Source organism: Scophthalmus maximus, chromosome 4, assembly GCF_022379125.1.
Source record: "Scophthalmus maximus strain ysfricsl-2021 chromosome 4, ASM2237912v1, whole genome shotgun sequence".
Taxonomy (NCBI): domain Eukaryota; kingdom Metazoa; phylum Chordata; class Actinopteri; order Pleuronectiformes; family Scophthalmidae; genus Scophthalmus; species Scophthalmus maximus.
Window position 1 is genome coordinate 10,791,861 of NC_061518.1, and position 21,991 is coordinate 10,813,851.

Here is a 21,991-nt window from a genome sequence, read left to right on the forward strand (position 1 = left end):
CTTGTGTATGTTAAGTGAGTTAAAATCTCTGGTGTTCCATTGTTTTTTGACGTCATAAATTATACTAGTTGTGTTCAGATTCAGACGGGTCAGAGCCAGGGGAAAAACTAGCCAGAAGACTGAAGCCCAGCTGAACCAACAGGCCCCTGGCTGCTGTCTTCAATATGGGCAGTTGGCAGCCCGCTCATCTTATACAGAGACGGCTAACACCTGCTCTGCTTTGGGGCTGGGACGACTCTTGAATCAAGGGCCTATAATCAAAGACCTCCCTGTTCGGTTGAGCAGGAATAAGTGAGAGTTGTGTGCTGCACACAACTGGAAACTGCTGGTGTCTTTAGTGGTTCCTGACTCATCGTCCTTCCTCACAATGCTGGGCAGAAATTGCTGTTGAAGTCCACAGTGACCCAGACTGCACTGATCGCCCTTTGCAATGTGTTGTTCACAAAGTGACCTCAATTGTGCCCAGCAGTGTTCCCTGTTACATTGTTGGATATTCACTGTGTGAAGAATTTGTCTGACCGCAAAGTTATACTTTCTGCATCTGCATGGCAGCATCGTCTACAGGAGTATGTGAGCGATAATATTGTGATGATGACATAGCTTGCGATTAATACACAAATATTCAAGTGTACATTTCTAGTTCCTGTGTCTGCCTTAGCTAGTGTACTAGCTAGCCGACGGCTATCTTGGGCTTCATCTGATTGGACCCGCGTGGCCTCTGTATCCAGAGCTTCATCTGATAAGTCAGATTGTGTGAATGCAGGGATTTCCCTCAGTTTCTGGAGGGCTTGTGTTGAGGACTTTGCAGTGATGAGGCAGGGGCATTAAGATAATGTCACATTCATCTTATTTTATCATTTTGTATATCTTATCTGGTTCGTTGATACTCTGATTTTTTTCATTATTTAAAACGAGTAAAAAGAACCGCTAAGTTTTGAGAGCAGCAACGATAATGTTCACAGCAGCAAAGTCACTGCATCACATAGAATCAATCATATCTCTCTGGAAACAAATGTCAAATGTCAATAGACTAGGTGCAGTGAAGCCATATATCCTACGAAGTAGCCTTCCATTTTGGTCTGATGAGTACCTCCCTATAAATGTAACTACACATCGCGGCCATGGCACAGCTGTGATTGGTCTGCTTGGTAGCATGACTCATCCATGTCTCTCAGTGGCCGGACAGACACATAAACCCCAGACTCCCTTCTGCCTCAATCAGTTCAGTGGTTATAAATAACCTTAGTAAAAGTAACTATTGCCCAACATTCATGTGCTCCAACTTCATCCTGATTCCCCTCAGTGTCAGGGGTAGTACACTCGCAGTGGCATAAAAACACCAAAGCCAACCAGTGTTTTGGCAGTGCGAAAGTGACATAAGGTTTACAAGTATAAATGCTCAAAATTGCGTAGGCCACTTGTGCTGGCTGCGACGTAGGCTCTGTGTCGTTCCTACGCAGAAGTATAAACCAGTCTTCGGCTAGTAGTTTTACAAAATGTGACAACAATGGCTGGTAGATGGAAAAAAAATTCCCCAGCCAAGATGATAAATTGCCATAGCCCCCGCACAAAACCGTTACAAGCCTCATACAACTCTGTTATCTCCAAACCTCTGTTGTTTCTCACAGAACTTTCTTTGCAGGTCCTTTTCCTCAGTGGGTTTTTGTTTTAAAGGTTGGGTTACTATTGTAAATATCTCCACACATGAGCTGTTCCATACTCATGTTTATCACTGACCACATCAGCCCTGATTATCCTAAAAGGACAGGGAGCCTATGACGGAGAACAAAAAACCCCACCAGGACTGTGTTCCTTTCCAGATCGCTTGGTCCTCTAATTACAATTTCCCTCCTTCAGTGATGTAAATGGCGATGTGAATCATCAAAGCAACTCTAATTAATACAACCCCTTCCATCCAAATGTATTTTTCCACTTACTTCAGTCTGTCCTCTCGAAACACAAGTCTGAAGGCTGATGTTCTGTCGAGAAATTACGACCGAATAGAGTTCAAATTAAATATTACTTTTTGTTTCTCCACTGCTCATGTGACATCCTTTTATCAAACATCAGTCAAAAAGCACAGACAGATTCCAGTGTACTGACCGGAGAAAAAAGACATTAACGAAAGGAACACAAACAATTTCTTGAATAAGTGTGACGACTATGACTGTGTCTGTGAGTCAAAGGTCTGGAATCAGGCACGATTTCAACCAACAGAGGCAACCAGAGGCTTTCCTTTTCTCTGTTTTTAGACTCAGGGCAGGAACTTCGGCACCAAACAAAAAGACGTTTGCTGTTCCTTCTTAAGGAAACACACACATCCTCCTCTAACCAGCAAGTAACACAAACTGTTACTTTGCGGAGGGCCTTCCTACACTGTCGAGATATTTCAGGATATTTGTTATTGTAAGAAAATCTCCATGAAAAAATGATCATAGGTCAACAAAGGTTAACAAAATACTGGTAAGAGCATATCAAGTTGTAATAGTGTAGTCATTGTAATATCTTATTTCATTGGGTTTTCTTAGTATCATTCATTTCTGCAGCATCATTTTATAAAAAACAATAGTGTAAGATTCTGTTGTTACATTGTAAATCGACTGACAGATGATTAATGATCATACTGAATCATTGTCCCGTCCTAACAGTGATCGGTTATCTTGCACCATGTTTCTGCTGTTCAGGGGGAAAAAATTAGTTTAGAAACACTCAGGGACGTGATGTTGATACGACTTCTGTTTTCCACCTCAGGAGAACATAAAATTGTATGAAAAGTTGGCTATGACTGACATTCAACCTTGCCATCACTAGGATGGTGCAGTGTCTGATAAGCCTGTGCTTTGCAAATGGTGCCGCCGGCTGGTCCCCACACCGGACTCAGACACCACTAACCTCCTTAACCACGCACACATGAATCATGTCAAACAGCACACAGACTCCATGGGAGGAAAGTCACAAAAGCACAGTTGAGATGGAGGAAAGTAACAGTCGTCACTGAATATTTACAGGAACTGGGATAAATTGTGACGAATATTGTTATCTGGATATAAAATCACCTGCATCGGGGAAATTGCCAATATCAGGAGATGAGATGTTGTACTCTACAAAGCCCTGCCTAGCAACATCATAAAAGTTAGCAATAACCGATCAACACCAAGCTGCCACTCCCGCCCATCAACAACCTGGCAACATGACTTCTTCCACTCCTACATTCCTGTTCTTAATCATCAACTGTCAGTAGCCTGCTCTGTTCTCACTCGTAGTGCCGTCGGAGGCGTTATTAATCGACCATTGATGCGAATGTAATGCTTATTTATTGTCATTTTTATTCACAGTCATACAGAAAAGCGTTTATTTTGAGGCATCAACAGGAAATGTAGTCTTAATGAGTAAGGATATATAGTGATCAGACGAGCTCGCTCTATTATTCTGGTCCCATCGTGTCACTTATAATGAGAACCTTGAGAAACTTTCAAATGCCCTGACGACAAACCGAAGAAGAAACACTGGGTGAATAAATACGCGTGGCATGAAACACTTCTGGCGAGCGAGCGAGCAGCTGCTCGTACAGTACAGTAGTATGTTTTCTATGTCAATGTGTGACTGAAGCCATCAGGTACGGTCCAGCGTAACGTCACCAGCTGACACTACGATGAGGCGTGTTGCGTCTAACCGGAACAACCGCCCCGACCTGAATATCACCACCTCCGTTCGACAAACACTGCACATTCCTCGCTTGTCAAACTGAAATAAACAAATCCCCCTCGTAGAACAAAAGACAACAGAATTAAACTGTGTCAAAACATTTGACCGGATGATCCACTTAAATTAGGTTGACCACTAACTTTTTGTGTCTAATATTGACATCACACTCCTACAGTTGGTGCTCCAGAGCCTTCTGCTCCGTCACCACCTGCCCTCAGGTGGTGTGCAACTACACACCGTGAAGAAATGACGACTTACAATGCTAAACTAGGAAATACACAAAGCCAAACAGGCGCTGGGATATTCCCAAGTAGTGGTGCAGGTGAAACCAACACATGTCGATCTAGTAGCCATTCCTCAAAATAAATCAACTAAAACGTGACAAGTGAGTGAAGGGACGCCACAAAAACAATGACTACTTTGATTTGAGTTCATTTATTTAAGGTCATTATATTATAATTTTTTTTTTTTTTAAAGTCTATTAAGATGGCAGATGGCTCTTTCCCCTAGATTACCATCATCACCTTCCTCCCAATAGTATAAACACTACAACTAAGCATCACCTGCAACAAACACGATCTCACAAAAGGCCTCAACATTGTGCACAGGTTCCCTTTTCTACTCGATGCATGGGGACTCCCTCAAACTGTTCCAACAAACCATTAGAAGCGGGGGGCGGGGGGGGGGGGGGGGGGGGGCTCGTCCGCATGTCAACAGGTGGCAGAGCTCGGACCCCCGCGTGAACACACAGCTGACGGCACGGTGACATGTCACCGACTGTTCACCTTGTCTCGGTCGTTGTTTGAGAACAAGCACGGCGATGCGGTTGTGGGCCACGCTGCTAGGTGTCGATTTCACGCACACGCACACACACGCGAACACACACACACACACGCGAACACACGCACGCACGCGCGCAGCCCCCATTGGGTAAACACGACATTACAGCTGACGACGGTCGACTAAGTTTTCTACGAACGGTCCGCGGCGCAGTTAGCCGCCGCTAGCCTTCCACTTGTGTCCGCCACATTACGCGCGGCGCGGCACCCCGCCGGCGCTGTGCGGGGGTCACACGTCCGGGTACCCACCTTGGTCAAAGCTTTGGAGGACATCTTCACTCCCCCCGTTCCCCCTCAAAAGGCGAGGCGGGTTTGAAAAGTTGCCGCTGTCGAGCAGTTGTGGCTAACCGCCTGGGAACAGTGCGCCTTTTTTCTTCTTCTTCTTCTTCTTCTTCTCTCTCTCTCTCTCTCTCTCTCTCTCTCTCTCTCTCTGCTTCCCTCGCAGCCGAATGTTGGAGCCCAGCTGCCGCCACGCCGGGCTACGTTGTTGTCTTTATTTCCTCCAGGGCGACGGGGAGCATGTCGCGAAGCGCCGTGCGGAGGGTCCAAAGTTCATTCGCTTCTCTCCGTCGACCGCGAACACGCTCGCGTTAGTCCGGTCGGCTCCTGGAAGAAAGTCCCGTCGAGGCGGCGGGGGGCGCGGGGAGGAGGGTGGGGGGGGGGTGGGGATGGGGGGTGGCGAGACCAGACCTCCTCGTCCCTGGGACCCGCTGCGTCGTGTAACCGCTGGACGAGAAGCTGCGGAGACGGAGGCACATCACTCGCACGGCGGGCGCACAGCAATGGCAGGCGGAGCGACACCTCTCCCTGCTCTCGGCTCCGCGAGCAACGGCCGAGTGGCGTCGGCGCGGGGCGGACCATTACGCGCAGCGGAGGGTGTGCGGCGCCGGGGGGGGGGACGGGGACACTCGTCCGTTTACCATGAAACCTCCTCCCTGGCGGGCGCTTTCTCACTGAACCACGTCCTGGTGGCAGTTACTCTTCCAGCCCTCTGTTCATTTGGTTGTTTTGTGTCTATTGGCCACGGCTGAAGGAGCGCGTCCACCCCCGCTGCCCCCGCGGAATGGACAGTCCGGGATACGACGAGGAGAAGCGACGCTGCTGAGAGAAAAGAGCACTTTCCCCGTGTGCTGACGGACACGGTGTTGGTGGTGGTGGTATGTATGTTTTTAGATAAGGCTTCGGTGGTCCTTGAACAATATGGAACTGGAGGATATGAACCCAGCAGGGCTACGAGGCCCCTCTGTGTAAATGAAGCACGACTGGGTGTTAAATGTTGGGGGGGGGGAGATGGGGGGCTGCTCTGAACAGCGTGAGCAGAATAATAAAAAAAAGTTAGTTGCACAACGACCACAACTCTTTCCCTCCTACATGTTGGCACTGTGTTTATGGGGGTAGTGGGTCCATTAGATTGCAAAAAAAATTGCATCATTTAAATCGACAGAGTCCTTTGAAAAAAAAGGGAGAAATGTCCAGTGTTCGTGGTTAAGTCACCTCACAGGAAACCACAAAAGCCACTCAGTAAAGTTCCTATGACTTCCTGCACACCCCACCCACAGGATGCAAGAATCTCAGCGCTGCGCTGCTTCACAATACACGTCTGTTTCCCGCAAAAAAACCAAAAACACGTGTGGATATTAAAGTGGACCGCGGGAGCAACAAAAAAATATTAACGTTGTGTGGACTTTGGACATTTTTTCCAGTGCCCACTCTTACAGGGGCACGCCCTATCTTCTCCAAACAAACGGTGCAATCGCATTCCCTCCATCTAGCTCCTCTAATGATTGCTTCCCCTGCGTCTGCCTTGCTCAGCTGTGTTGGAGGGCTTGGCGCAGTGTAGGTGGTCTGAGGGGCTAATTCCCACCAGACATAATCCTACAAAGCTGAGATACCGTCAGTCGGGAGAAGCAGACGTGTCCTGAGGGTTGCAAGCAGGGGATGACCTCCAAAACAGGCCAGGTCACACTGGGAAGAGGATCAACACAGATGAACAGCTCTAAAACCTGCAGCCATGCCACAGCCACGGACTCACACATACTCATTTCCAAAGCATGTTTGAGCAAGATATTAACTAGCGTGTTTGCACCACAAGGGTTTAACAACATCTTCAAAAAAAAAAAAAAAAAAAAAAGAAGAAGAAGATGCACAGACAGACACAGCACTGTTAAACATGCCCCACGGGTGATACATACTAGTATTGATGCAAGTCGCTCGCTCCTCCTGAAGCTCCTCAAACGCCTGTCAGGATCGATCAGCGCGGAGAGCAGGATGTTCAACATGATCACTCAGATGTCGTCCTAACAATAATTTGCGATCGAAAATAACCAAACTTGAGCCGCAAAATATTGCGTATCGCCTATGACAATAATCAGAAGTGTTTCCTCTGCTGCATGCCTCTCACTCTCATCCACACCTGTGATGGGACCTCAGATGTTCTGACGGAGAGGAGCACGACATTAGTGACACTCCAGTGTGATCAAAGCTGTTTTTGTCCTCTATGCTTGCATCCATGCTCCCACCTTTTTCCTCTTTATCCCTCTGTCTCTCTCTCTCTCTCTCTCACACACACACACACACACGCAGCAGCAGCTTCAAAGCTCAGGTGCACTCATGGAAGAGCAGGCACATGGAAAACAAAGGCGAACATGCAGGCCCACATTTGGTTGGAGCACATCATAAGGTTCATTCAACCCAGCTTCGCCTGCAGCAAAAAGGCTAATGTAGAGTGAAACAGCATAATGTGTAAATCCCACAAAATTGTGAAAGCTGGCGACTGATGCGCATAGAGAGATGTTCACGATAGAATGAAATAGAATGATAAATAAAGAAGAATGTTGTGTTTCCCTGTTTGCATCTGTTCTGAGTTAGGTGTCTGTGAGAGGCTGCGTGATTCCCTCCTGTGTGCGGTTCACTCATGGCTGCAGCGTCCGGCTGTGGCTCTGGCTCTGTTTCAACTTACTATCGGAAACCCTCTGGAGAAATGAGACCGACTGAAGTTCTCCATCAATCCGTGTCACATTATTGTCGACCAGGTCAACTATGGCTACACTGGGTAGCCTTTCATCTGGAGGTATCATATTTCTTTTTTGTATGCAAACATTGGTAAAAAGCTTTGGGTAGATGTGAAATAACCAGCGTGATTGATTTTTATTATCACAAACCAACAACGAAACCAACAATAAGTCCATCTATTTGTTCTCACTCAAGATGTTCATCTGTGAAAAAAGGTGGCAAATACACAGTATTGTTTATTTTATTGCAAAGTTAAGTACTGTAGGTTTTATCAGAAGATACTCAAATAGGAGTAATTACTCTTTTTCAGCTGCAGATTGATACGAATGTGACGCACACTTGATGTTTGTCTGTGAAATTTACTCAAAACAAACGGAACTGTGTCCATGTTCACATCTCTAATGGACAACAATGGAGGCCTATGAGAGGAATATACATCATGCTTTGAATACACAGGCAGTACATGCTATAACAGGATCAACTCACTCATAGTTTTGGTCTTTTCATTGTAATTTCTTGGCACTGAGAAGAAATATACGATATCACGCGCCTTGCACTTTAAATGAAACTATCACTCTATCACATTTTTAATTTCTTTGAAGGTTTCGCTCACAGAAAATTAATCTGCTGTGTAAAAGCCACAGAGGAAGAGTTTGTGGAGTTTAACCTGCTAATGATCGGTATACAAATGTCAAATCGCCACTTAAGAGGCCAACTGTTTGTGACCAGATTAGTATCATATGACAGGATTAACCGGCATCTCTCAAATTCACCCTCCACCTTCCAGGTCAGTATTGTTCAGGCTCAACAAGTAAACACAAAAGTGGTTTCAAGTTTTTAAGAAACGTGTGAGACATGGTTTAATGTCCAAGGTCATATGCAATCATTCTCCCATCCTAATAGAGCGATGCTGATTGCGGAACATGAGAAAGAAATATCTGTAAAATAGAAGAAAAAAAAACAGAATAGAAGAAGGGAACCATTGACAACAGTGTTAAACCTTCATTACAGTACTTTCTACATATCCTCTTCTACATAATGACGAAGTGCAAACATATCCCCTGACTGCGAAGAAGGCCAGCAGTGCAAGGAGTGTACACACATGTCCTTATGGTAACAATAACTCGGGTCTCCATCCTCTAAACCTGAGCCTCCACTAAACATGGCAACTGTTTTCAGCCATGCAGTCGCCGTCTTCCATATCCAGCCACAGCACAAGCCATTAATCACACCCTCCATCATATCACATCGTGCATTGAGCACAACTGTTTCCAGAGGCACTGTGCAGACGAGCAGTAGAGCGGCGTCTGGCCAAACAGAGAACTGCAGCATGGTTAGAACATCAATGGAACAAATGAAGAGGTTTAGATGGAAAAATAAGATTGAAGATCGAAGAGTCTACGGCCATGCTAGCAGCTCTGTGAGGCTTTACCTAAAGGTATCAGACAAACGGAAAAAATTGACCCGATGATGGCACGAGAGGAAACGTCTGAAGATCATCAAAGTCGTTGCTGTTTATGCCGGGGGGACGTGAATGTGTGTATCGCATTTCATGGCAATCCATTTCTACAACCACCATGAGTTGCAAGTGGAAAAGTCAGAAGATCACCACAGTCACAATGCTCCTTTGTCTGGAACCGTGGATGTACAAAATTTCCTATCAATCCATCTAAAAAGGTCAACCTGTTGGTGATGCTCGGGGGAAAATGGCAGAGATAAACAAAGACGTATCCCCTGGAGACGATAAATGTCTGTACAATTTTCGCCGCCAATTATTCCAACAATTTTCCAAGACATTTCGGTCTAGACAAAAGTGTTGGACTGACTGATCAAGAGACCAACATTGCCATGCCAAGAGTTATAACTTGTTTTTCCATCAAGTTTCACGGTATCTACGTAAATGACATTAACTACTAGCAGGACTCCAAAAGTGAACTTTAAGGAGTAACCATACCTGCAGTTGCCAATTACTGTACTATTATGTATACTATGTACTTCCTTAATTCATTCACAACCACAGAAGAAAGGTTATCCTGTGTAGGGACAGTCTGGAGTGCTGTTATTTGGAGACATGTAGCTCTTGTACTAAATTTACCATGGACTGTTTTCAGTCACTGATAGCGAACCAGGCCCCTTTTAATCTTCTGAAGACATTTACTCCAAGAGGCAGCCTGTGATCAACCAACCAAAAGAGGCATCTCTCATTTTCGTCTCTCTCTCTTGCTCTTCCTCTTCTCAACGGACAAGCATTGCTGAGCCGTTTATAGCCAGAGAACAGTCTCTGCTGCAGTGAACCTGGTTGAACTCCACTCTGCTTCTCAGCAATATCTCAAGTAGCTTAAAAAGTAATGGCCCGAGTTGCAGGTCTACTTTACATTCCACCACTTTCCCTCTTCTGTGATTATTTCTCAGCGAATTTAACGGCCCGTTACCATACACTTCCCTCAAACATATCTGAATATTGAATGTTGAATCTCTCTCTCTTTTTTTCTCCTTGTTAAGTTTGAGGTAAGCACACATTAACAGTCAATACACCGTATGCATTTGATGAGGAAGCACTAGTCATTACGTCATGCTTTCCATCCACGTGACAGACAACCCCATTGTTTGCTGCAGAATGAGACTGTAAATTAAAAATACTGCAAATCCCAAGGTACAATCTGCAGTGCACTCAGCTCAGTCTGGTGTGTGTGTATGTGTGTGTGTCTGTGTTGCCAGTAAATACTTCATGAAAAACAATCCAAACTTTTCCCTTGATTGTTCCAACTACATAGCAGACAATGCAAATAACTTCAAGCAGCATGTTGTTGCTGCCCAGTCGTATTTGTTCATATAAGGTAAATGCATTACACAGTGTCTGTTGTACTTGTGTGTCCTCCAGCTCAAAAATACAGCATGTTCCCCCCCAAAGTGCCATATCACACTACAGTACGGACGATCACATCTTTCTCTATTGATAATGATCCGCTTTTTAAAGCTGATAACAAAATCTACCAAAAGAAATCAGAAGGACACTAATAATCAGTAATAATAAAAAGTGAGAGACAAGGAGGTCACAGAAAAAGAAAAAGGGGTTTTTCAATTGAAAAAAAATCGCTTGTTATCACAGAGAAGTGTTAAATAACTTGTACCCAGGCTGCACCTACATGTGATCATCCAATAAAGGTGCACTAAGTGACGGGTGGGTGCATGGAAATATTTTGCAGACACGTTACTCTGCTGCGCATACTATACACAGTAAGCAATTCAGCAATGTGGGGAAGACAGATTAAATAAGGCAAAATATCAGTGTTTCATAGGATTTTTTCTCTCTCATTTGTCATTTAATTGCTGCTGCTGAACTATTAAGAGTTAAGTGTCTTGTGAAATCGAGCAGTGCAAGATGTTTTTACCGGTGATGTTTTAATCTGTGAGGGCAAGAAAAGACAACTGTACCCTGAATTATTACAAAATGTAGAACAACTTATTTTAGATGTGGGGCTCGACATAAGATGGGGGAAATGTGGGTCTTACAGCAGCCCACACATAAGGAATACCGGTAAAAAATTTGTATCAGCATCACACTGCACACAGTGTGACAAGTTAGACTGCGGCGGACGGCCGGTTTGAGTAATTAATGGGAAACACTGCAGTGACGTATGGCTTCAGAAACTGTGAGGTAGAGCCACTGAGGTACTGCAACAACTCACACATAAAAAGTCGGCCTTAAGGCCTCACCTCTAACAGCCGAGACACATTAACAGTCACAAAGTGGGAAGCCACACATAAATATACAGTAATTATTCCGCACTGTTACTTTTAACAGGTTTATGTGTCACCCCGAACTGAGTGAGGGAGGGTGCAGTAAAAGCAGCAGTTAAACTGTCGGGAGGCGCTTCCCAGTAAATGTCCACCTTGGGCCATAATAACAGTGCAGACACACAATACATACAATTGTTTCACTGTGACAACCTTAAAGCTTATCTACTGAATCCCAATGAACCATAACCTCGCTCTCTAATCCATAGTTGTGGAGATAAAAATATAACCACATTGCCGTCAGAAAGTATTAGGACAATGAAACTTTTTTTCATTGATTCTTCTTGGTTTCAGCACGTCGGTTCTGAAATTAAAAACAACAACAACAACTATGGGGTTAAAGTCCTGACTCTCAGCTTTGAGTGTGGTTATATCCACATCAGAGGACCTTTAAGATGGATTGGCGTTTGTTATTTCAGGCTTTAAAAGTCTTTGGTTGTCTCGTCTATCATGTTTTTGAAACAACTAGCGCAGCGGCCCGTCGAGCGGTAGCGTGACCTTTCATGATATCACCGTTGACGTCATCAAAGGATTGTGTCTCCATTAAAAAGAAAACATGGTCACCATCGGAACACTATGTGCAGCGAGCGGTTCCAAAATTAAAAGGATGGAATCTGAGTTTGTCGATTTTCTTTTTCTCTTTTCACACATTGAGAGACAGAATTATGACTCGGTGGGTCAAACAGCTGCAGCTTAAGTTACAGCGTCGACAGCGAGCAGCAGGCGCTGAGATGCCATTTGACACATACTGTAAGTGGCATGTAATTGATTTTTAAGGAAGAGTAAAGATTTACAAGTTTAATACAGGCAGCAGCTGCAGATTTCAGGCTGCCACGCTCAGCGAACACAAATAACTTCCATCAGAGGGAAGATTTATATAGGGTGCAACAGCACAGCCGCAATCACTTCACATGTCGCTTAGGCCACGTCCACTCTTAAGCAATTTATAAATGTGGATTCGCTAAAAACAGGGTTCGGTCAAATTTAGTAAAAATTCAAAATTGGGCTTTAATCTTGTTGTTTTAATCTAGTTTAATTAGATTTGTTGGGTTTAGTTGGGTGTGGTCAGAAACGCTTTTTTCTCTCCCACCCCATCCCATAATGTACACGCCCCGGGGGTGCGCTTCTGGGCTTCTACATCACCGTAGCAAGGCGAAAAGTTGGAGCTCAGCAAAAAGAAGCTCGTCATACAGTAGTTGGCAGGGGACCTTATTTGTGTTAGCGCCACCATGTGGTAGGGGTTTGAAAGGACAGATGATTTTGACAGGAAAGCCTTGTTGTCAGCTTGGTGTGTTAAAACAGGTTGATTACAACAATGATTAAGTTTGTTCTCTTTACCTAAATTCACCTTGGTCATTTTTCTTTTATATCGATGACGAAAATACTATATAGTTACGGGTTTTGCTATTGACCTTCTGTTGCTGGTGTCACATTACTGTCTAAACTATACAATTAAAGTTGTTCTTATAGAGTGACCACTATTGTGAGATTGAGTTTAAACAAAACAGGTAATCACAAAGAGACTTCTCGGATTTACATTTTCAAAAACCTCAAATGTGCCCACGTTGCAATGTGTGACCAAGATGATATGGACATGTCAGTGTTCTTTCTGGATGATAAGGACACTCTGACCCTGTTACAGATCAAAGCTACAGTACGTCCAAAAAGGAACGAAATGTATTTTGTCTTGTTATTGTCACTTGTAATCACAAAAGAAGATAAAATGTCAGAAAACAATTTAAAATGCAGATCACAACAAAACTTAAACTGACCTCTTCCGATGTCTTGTTTTGAAAAAGAAGTCCAGTTCAAAACTCCAAAATATTCAGTTTACCGGACTAATAAAATCAGCAAATCCTCACATTTGAGAAACTGGAACCAATGCTTGTTTTTTGCTCTCACTTAAACAGTTAATCACTCATCTAAAAATAAAATGAAAGTACAAATCTTAATAGCTTCAGTATAAAATAACAGTTCAGAGGTCGGCGGCACAAAACTGCGACAGACACATCATGCAAGGTCTGTTTCTGACAGCACAAAATGATGAAAAGGCAAGATGGTGAGGGCAAAGAAATAAATAAAGGAAAGGGAATTATGAAATGCAATAGTAAGAGAGAGGGAGAATAATGTAATTTAGAGTTGACAAGAAGAAGAGAAAAGGGAGTGTGGTGGGGAAAAAAATAGGGAGGGAGGAAAGCAGAGACGCAAGAAGAGAGAACAGTAGATGAGATAATAGAAAGGACTGAGCTAAACTGCGCTTTGTTGTGCAACAAAGTTGTGACGGATGAGAGAATGTTTCAATGAACTGAATAAAGGACGTGCATCTCAACCCCCCAGCCCCCCCAGTGACTCTTCCCGTGGTACTGCCTGTTACTGCTGCATTCCTGCAGTATGAAGCTGCTGGGCAAAGGAGTGGAAAGAGCTGGAGCCTGCAGAGAGAACAGGCAGAGGCCCACTCTGTGCACCCCGGGAGAGGTTGAACAGTTCAAGCTCTTCAGACAAATATTCTGTAAAATCATTCTAATTAACTCCACATTTACCGAGGTGAATTGATTTCTGCTGACGGCTGTAGTTATTGGCAGATAATATCAGAGATGAAATCAGAGAGGGGTCAGTGGAGACGCTTGTGCTCCTTCTATACTCAGTTGAGTGTTTGTTTTTGACACAAATGGAGGGAAACTGAACAGCTCGCTGTGTATTCAGCCGCCCTATCAAAACACATGCCTTAAAGTTGAGTTTCAGTTGACAGACAAAGTGTACTGTGTGTTTGATAAGTGTTCAAAATCAAGACTATCAAATAGACATTATCTGTTTCCCTCTGAGTCAAATAGAAACAAAAGAAACATTTAAGAACTGAATCAGGCATCTCAATTGCCACTTAACCCTTCAGCCCCTATGTTTATGACATCATATGCTCCCCTCTAACGCCCAACGAGGAGATGATGTCCTGTTTTTGGTAAAAGGGAGTGACGGAGGAGCGGCCGAGGATGGGAACCAGACCCAGCCAGTCAGCCAGAGAGGCGGATGGAGACACGGCAGCCACAGGGGCCGCTTCGAGCCTGGTGATGATGAGATGCGATGGGACCCGGCCCTGCAGAAGCCCCAGCCAGTGTGTTAGCTGACTAATCCTCTTGCCATCCAGTGCCAGGATCCAGACTCATCAGCTTTGGTGTTCTCTTGTCAGACTCATTTTTATAACATCCCACTGGTCAATTCTAATCACTAATGCCCAACACAACGGCCCATAAAGCCAAGTGATTATGGAGTGCTGTTTTAGCACATTTGCCGCCTGAAAAGAAAGAAAGAGCCACAAGGCAGTGGGCCGGCTCCCTGCTCAAAGGACCAGCCTGATGAACTCAGCAGAAAGGGAGTGGACCTAAAAGCCAGTCTAAGCCACCCCTGTCAGCGTGGACACTGTGGGGCCTGGGCTGGGCGCGGACTGAGCTGGGCGATGGGCAGGGATTTACAGTGCACTATTATACAGCATATAGACAGTTCCTGTGAGCTCATACGTGAGGCGAGACTGGACGTGTATATCGAAAACCAGTCCAGAGAGTAGATTTTAGATTTTGAAGCTGGTAGGGACACAAGGGCGAGTGAGGAAACGTCAAGGAGGCAAGAAATGGTTATGGCATGTTTTGTAAACAGTGTTGATTTGTCACCAAAGGGGTTACAGGAGGCAGGTGTATAATATATAGTAGTAGGGCTGCAACTTATACTTTTTTTTTATGATGAAAGTGTTGGTGGTGTGACTTACAATGACTCACTGACATCATAGACAAGTTTGTAATGAATTATATGATTCCATATTTAAAGAATATGACATATCATAGATTAGATTTTTACATTTGTATATTGATATTTTTATCGGGTTAGGGTGGGCAGAAGGATAACAATATTGCAGCAGAATTGTTTGTGTGTGTGTGTGTGTGTGATGGGACCAACCCAAAATAAAATATGTTTTAGCCTCATGATTACGAGACAAAATAATATTCTGTGTTCAGATTCAACTTTGATGTGTGTGTCATTTGCCTCTCTCTCTTTTGTCATTGTCAAAAATTGAAAAATAAATCTACAAAACACAGAACAAATGATTATAAGTGGAAAGGGTTTGTTGTATTTGGCTTTGCTGCACCACCGACAGGAGAACATAGCTTTTGTGTGGAGATGTTATCGGCCTCTGTTTGCTCACAGCTCTTGTATCACCTGCCCCCCCCCCCCCCCCCCCCCCCCCCCCCCCCCCCCCCCCCCCCCCCCCCCCCCCTCGGTTGAACTAGTGCCACTGGCGCAACCGTGTGACATGTACAGTAAACAACATATGGAAGCAGCACTGATGGGACAACAACACCCGGGCAACACAGAATAAAAAAAAACTTTAACTCTGTACTAATGTTTATAACAAGCAGTCAAGCAAGCTCAGTCCTGCTATCATGGATATCACAGGTTTTACACACTGCACCGAGCCAATGTCAACCAGGCAGGACAGAGCTGAAGAAGCCTGGCGTATTCAGATATGATTGCAATCAACATTAAAAACCATACACCCTGGTTTGCTTCAGTTAGAGATACAACATGCAATTCGTATTTTCAGTCCTATAAAAGCTGACATTTTAAATAAAAGATAAATGATTCTACACCAACATCAAATTATTGTTAAAATGCTTACAGCTTTTAATAGTTATTCTAATTCTTTTCATTTATTCTAATTACCTTTTTATTTCACAAGATAACAATTAGTTACAAAATATAAGGGGCCTATAAATCATATGATGTCATCGCTGTCCGCCCCCCATGTCTGCCACTGATGGAACATGCACATCTTTAATTACAGAGTGTATCACAGGGAACATTATGCAGACCACTGCTACAAAGCTGTGATTAGTTCTGTTGTCATGCTGTTAGTCAGTGTGCAATGTGCAGGAGCAGCAGTCCTGCGGGAAGGTCAGGCTGTATGACACACTAAGACTCTGCAGGAGTACAATGTATACCAGAAAGGATCTAAATCACAGCGGTTAACCCTAGAGTGTGAGATATAAATATAAACTCTTCCCATTTTCCAGTTGGTTCCGTTATATTCAGCACATTTTAATCCACTTTAGAGAAAACTATGACAGTGGTTTCTATTCAGGTTTGTCAAAACATACCTGACATGTTAAATGGCAAGCCTTGTCTCCAATCTACAACAGGAATGGTAAAAGGATGAAAATAATCTCCTTTGTATTCATAGATAAACTACATGACATTATCCATGGACAAGATTAAAGTGGATTTCACACTGAAATCCCTTCATTGGAAGTTTGCACTGAAACACTCCACAGAAGGCAGAAGCTTTAAAGGGCTGAACTGCCTGGGAGAAGAAAGAATAAAAGAGGCCATACTGCATTATCTTTATGCTAAGTGGTGCATTTTTCCTGCATTGAAAAAACTAAATAGAAGCAGCAAAATACCAACATGAAACCATTAGGTTAAGGTTTGCTAGAAAACATTTATAATCTGATTAATGTTAGTAAATTCTATGTTTTATGTTCTTCGTTTACTGCGGATAAATATTGAAACTGTGCTTCTCGGGAAAGTGGGTGGCCACAGCGCAGGACCTGGGATTCAACTCCCATACAGGGAGCAGTAGAAATGGTATGTAAAAGTATGATACGTAACATGCATATCTTTGGGGTGGAAAGAATCCAGAGTGCCCGCAAGAAACACATGCAAACACGATGGACCGTATCACAGAAGAGAAAAATAAAACCGAAACAAGTTTTAACCCAGGATCTTTCTCGCTGTTGGGTCGACACTGCAAAACCAAAGCTCTGAAGACTCATTGCTTTATATTTGGCAGTGAATTTAAGAAAACATTTTTTTGTTTTTGTTTTATCTCATCAGCCTGAAATGTTTGGCATTCATTTCATTGGAGTCATTCGTGTTTTATAACCTCTACAAATCTTCTGTTCTTTTCTCTGTATGTCATTTATTGGCATAACCGAAGCCTAAAATTGCAGTTATGACAACTGCATACGATGATGCAAATCAGCACATACTAACTTAACAAACTAAAAAATGAACAAACTGTAGAGATGCTAACAGTCGCCTTTTTGTGATACTTCCAGACAGTGATGAAAAAGAAAAGAAAATACCTTTTGCTGTTGCAATAAGCATCTACCTCATTCCTTTGACATATTAACATAAAACACTTACAAATTATAAAGCAAGCCGGAAAAATTAGACGACTCAAGAATTGCAGGTGATTAGCTCATCGCACACTATCAAAGAGTTTCTCACGTTCACTCACCACACATGCGTGCATATGCCTGCACACAGTCTGACTCCAGCTGAGATTGACCCAAAGGGATGCTGTTGCCCGCGTGTGTGTCCCTCCGCATGCACGAGCGGTGTGCAGGTCAGTGCCTTTGCCTGTGTGATCCTCAGCATTACACAGAGTGGACTGAGAGCAGAGCCAACCTGGTGTGACATCTGTGAAGGCCGTGAGATAATCTACATGACACTGCCACTGATAGCGGTGGAGATATTGATTTAAAAAGCGGCAGCTCTAAAATTAGATTCCTGTGTGTTCTGATTGGGCCAGAGGCATGCACCTCTGTGGCAATGTGAGCCGAGCCGAGACAAGTGATCAAAGCTTTGATGCTGGAAACTCCTGAGAACTCCAGCAGTCCTGACTAAAGTCAACCCAACAGCGGTAGGGCCCTGTGGCCTGACCTCCTGTTCCCTTCCTCCCTCGATCCTCTCCCACCCTGTGATAACAGAGACATTCCTGAGCTCGTTCCCTGCCTCGCCACAGGCCTCTCCCTTAATTCCAGCGGAGTGTGTGGAATGTTGGACTGGAGAGTCGAGCAGCCAGAGGCAAACAGACGAGAGGAAATGAACAACATTAATAAAGCCAGGACTGTTATGGCTGCTGGTGCTTGGAGCACCTGGATGCCAACATCAGGCTGGACCGGCACATACTGTATGTATGCACACAGGGGCACACACACACACACACACACACACACACACACACACACACACACGCAAGAGGAACATCTGCAATACAATGTGCAAATCTGGAGCAAGCCTGTCCATATGTAGCTGTGTAGCTGGATTAACTGCGTAAGAGAATCTGAGGACTGGATTACAGGAAATGATGGGATCTTCTGAACACACAGATTAGACAGATCAGATCAATGTAATGCTCAAGATCCCAGCAACAAAATGTCGAAGAACCCCGCAAGAAAGAAGAAGAAAAGTCTTATGTTTTATAAGGAGAATTTTAATCTCAATTTATCAAACGGTGTTCAGGAATGTATTTTCTATGATGTATGAATAATTAGAATTATTATTCCTTTATAATGATGTTCTCTACTGTTACCATGAGTGCAGCTGCACCACTTTGACGGTAAAACTCCGTGGCGTAGGCCACTCAAACAGAAAATCTGAAAATGAGCAAATTCCAGAAAGTCAGAGACAGTGAGAAAAATAAAGCCGCTGCAGGCCAGGTGAGCAGAGCACATGGGCAAATAAAATAAGACGATAAACCAAGAAAAGATCAAAGGGAGGGAGAAAAGATTTGGCAAATGTTATAATCTCGAGAAAAAAAAAAAAAGGGGGAAAAAAGGCGAACACTTTGTTCTGGGCGTAGCAGTGATGGCCTGGAAAAAAAAAAGGATGGAGGGCAGAACACATCAAACAGAGATATGAAAGATATACGGCGCGGCAGCTGAGTCCAACCGGGAGTGTAAATCTCCACCACCCCTCATTGCTTCTGGAAATCAATTTTTGTTCCATTGGTTGCTGCCTTTATTTATGGGCCGCCATTAGGGGTATACCATCAGCAGCAAGGATGACAGAGTTGCTGTTGCTGGGAGAGGTGGAGCTTGGTGGGGCAGAGGCGTCGTCACCAATACATCCAGCTGCATCAAATGAGAAACAATATTTTTACGATCGCAAGCTTGAATTGTAACTGTTGGAACCAAAAACCAATTATCGAAGTGTGGATATAAAAAAAATACTGGATCAAAATTTCTCCACAGCCTAAAACTGTTTATATTATTTCAAATTTCGTCCTCAAACTTGTGCTCATCTGATTTGGCACTGGGGGAGTATAGAGCAGGTGATGTTTCCCCTTACTATCAGTGTTTCTCCTGACAACCCCATTGTCTATCAGTGTGTGTGCGTGTGCGTGCGTGTGTGTGTGTGTGTGTGTGTTTGCCCAAGGATGTGTGTCAGGCTGCCAGTCTCTCTGACAAGAATGCAGTCTCCTCACACGGAGAAGACAGGATGAAAAGAGACAACGTCACCGAAATGTCACGTTCACTGTCACTGCACCAAACAGTGGGGTTTGTGTAATCGTGACCTGCTCCAGCCCTCCAGTGACTCGACACGTCTCCCTTTCTGTCCACTTCGTCTACCACCACACCGCCCCTTACTGCTACTCCTGCCTCCACCTCCTTAGCTTCTTGAGTTCCTGTGTGTGTGTGTGTGTGTGTGTGTGTGTCTGCCAGCCTGCTTCAGGACTAAAGGAGGCCGGCCAGCTTTATTAAAAGAAAACAAGGAGGAGAAATAACAAGGATTCAGGGACATGAGGACAGTTAATCTGCTGGCATCGTCACTGAGGCTCTGAGGGAGCTCCCACTGAGACAAAAAAGATTAAAATAAAAATGGCAAAAATATATATTGTGTGAGGGTGCCTCACTGAGCAGGGTTCCTCTGCCCATGTTCTTTGGTCAAAGCAATGAGGGGATTCTGATTAAAAACGCACCATATTCTTACCTGCTCATACAGATGACACCAGACGGACTATATTTAATGTTCAAGAGGGGCATCAGAAAAGCAGGGACGGGATACGATACACGGACGGTACAGAACAGAGTAGAAAGGAGTAGAGAATTGTTTTTGTCAGTCTTTAACAGTTCTGGCAGGCCCCAAGAAAAGGCGCTGACCCATGGATGACAAAATCCCTATCACCTGACTGATCAGTCATCCCCCGCTGCTCCTCTCTCTTCCCCGTCGCTCATTACTAATGAAAAATCTCCAGCTAAGACTCGACACCACCTCATAAACACGAGCAGGCGTGCTGGGGAGTTCATATCTCCCGTTTGTGTGTCATCAACAAGAACAAAACAGTAGAACATTCTGTACTGTGTTGTCCACGCAGTCTTCGTCAGCTGCTCCCAGTACGAACATCCCTCACACTTTCATTTCAAGGGGTCAGGCTGATGTTTGGCTTCAACTACGACACTGAGGATCAAAGCACAGCTGCTTATTTTGATGCTAAAACCAGACTTTCAAATTACTTCCCATTAGCCAGGGTTTAAGATATGATGTTAAAAGTAGTGCTGATTTATAGTGTGTCCGCCACTCTCTTTCACCTTGTTTACGTGATGCTGCACAGATCTGTCACTTCAGATCCCCAGTGGGCTTTTCTGGAATTTAATTTTCAGTTAATTAAATTTTCCTGCATCTGCTTTGCCCACGAAGTCACAGGCAGACACAGCGGTGCAGACGTCTGCAGGAGATGTCACAAGTTTTACTGTGAAACGGTGAAATATAAATATGAAGCCCTCATATGAAATTAATGTGGTTATTTACTTGGACTCAAACGACTACAGAAATTCACAGATCCATCAAAAGGAAGAGATCCATCTTTTGACTCTTTTGTCTGTCTGATTCTTCTGGACCATCCACTCCTCTTTTGTCTCTCTCCACGTCTGAACATCAGTACGCCAACTGTTTGGAAATGGTTCCAGACATATGTGACACATAAGAAAAATCTGTAATTGTAAATGTGTGTGTGTGAGACATATGAAATATATATATCTACTCATGCTGAAGAGAAAAAACCCTCCTCTCCCATTCAGGCGGTTAAAATGGAGACCAGTGCTGAGGAGGAGGTCAGTGGTCTGTTCCTCAGCTGTGTTGAGGTGGTAAGTGGTGAAACTCTGCCCTCTGCAGGATGAAAGATCTCATTGACCTGGTTTTCAGACGGGTTCACTGGAGAAGAGTGTCAGTGAAGCAACAGCGCCGTTAGAGGCCACACAAGTGTACTGCACACTCGCGTGCTGCAGCCTTTGCATGGTGGTTATGAAAACAATGGACAGAACTGGCAGATACGCAGTCTGTTTTCCAAGGCTTTGAGTTGTGAACGTGATTTTAACGTTAGCAACACCTTAAGGAACTGTTAGGCATTTCTATGCAGCTAACACACATGAATACATTATTTATGAGACACTACAATGTTGTTTGAAGCAGACATATGTGTTTATTAATACCTATAAGTAGAGGTTATAAACAGTTGATGAATGACAATAAAGTATAGTAAAACTCAGCAACAACAAAGTCATTACCAGTTATTAAATGTCCATGTAATGTTTGTGATAATTATATATATATATATATATATATATATATATATATATATATATATATATATATATATATATATATATATATATATAATATAAATAATAATATGAATGTAAACCGTGTCATTTTCCGGTTCACTTCATAAACATTCATTTCATATTCAAACTTTCTCACGCCTGTTCAAACACACATCATATATCTGAATTTTAACTAAATTAGACCTTTAACCCTAAAGGTCACAGGGATCAGCCTGTCCCTGTGCTGTGGAAGTCAGTCAGCCA

At 43.8% G+C, this 21,991-nt stretch overlaps 1 protein-coding gene and 1 long non-coding RNA gene across 17 annotated transcripts in view; one reads left to right on the forward strand and one right to left on the reverse strand.

The window, feature by feature from the left end:
• Positions 1–21,991, reverse strand: part of tjp1a (tight junction protein 1a) — a 108,733-nt gene that overhangs the window by 45,181 nt on the left and 41,561 nt on the right. For 2 of the 16 annotated variants that reach the window (XM_047331422.1, XM_035627677.2), the window contains exon 1: positions 4,794–5,210. The exons of the other annotated variants lie outside the window; for them this stretch is intronic. In XM_047331422.1, coding sequence (XP_047187378.1) covers positions 4,794–4,817 — 24 coding nt within the window. In that variant the 5' untranslated portion in view covers positions 4,818–5,210. Of the gene's footprint in view, positions 1–4,793; positions 5,211–21,991 lie in introns of those variants that run through there. 16 annotated transcript variants of the gene reach the window in all.
• LOC118301960 lies at positions 5,207–11,442 on the forward strand. The gene is made up of 3 exons (XR_007030552.1): positions 5,207–5,701; positions 7,413–7,614; positions 8,736–11,442. It is a non-coding gene; the product is annotated as an uncharacterized LOC118301960 (long non-coding RNA).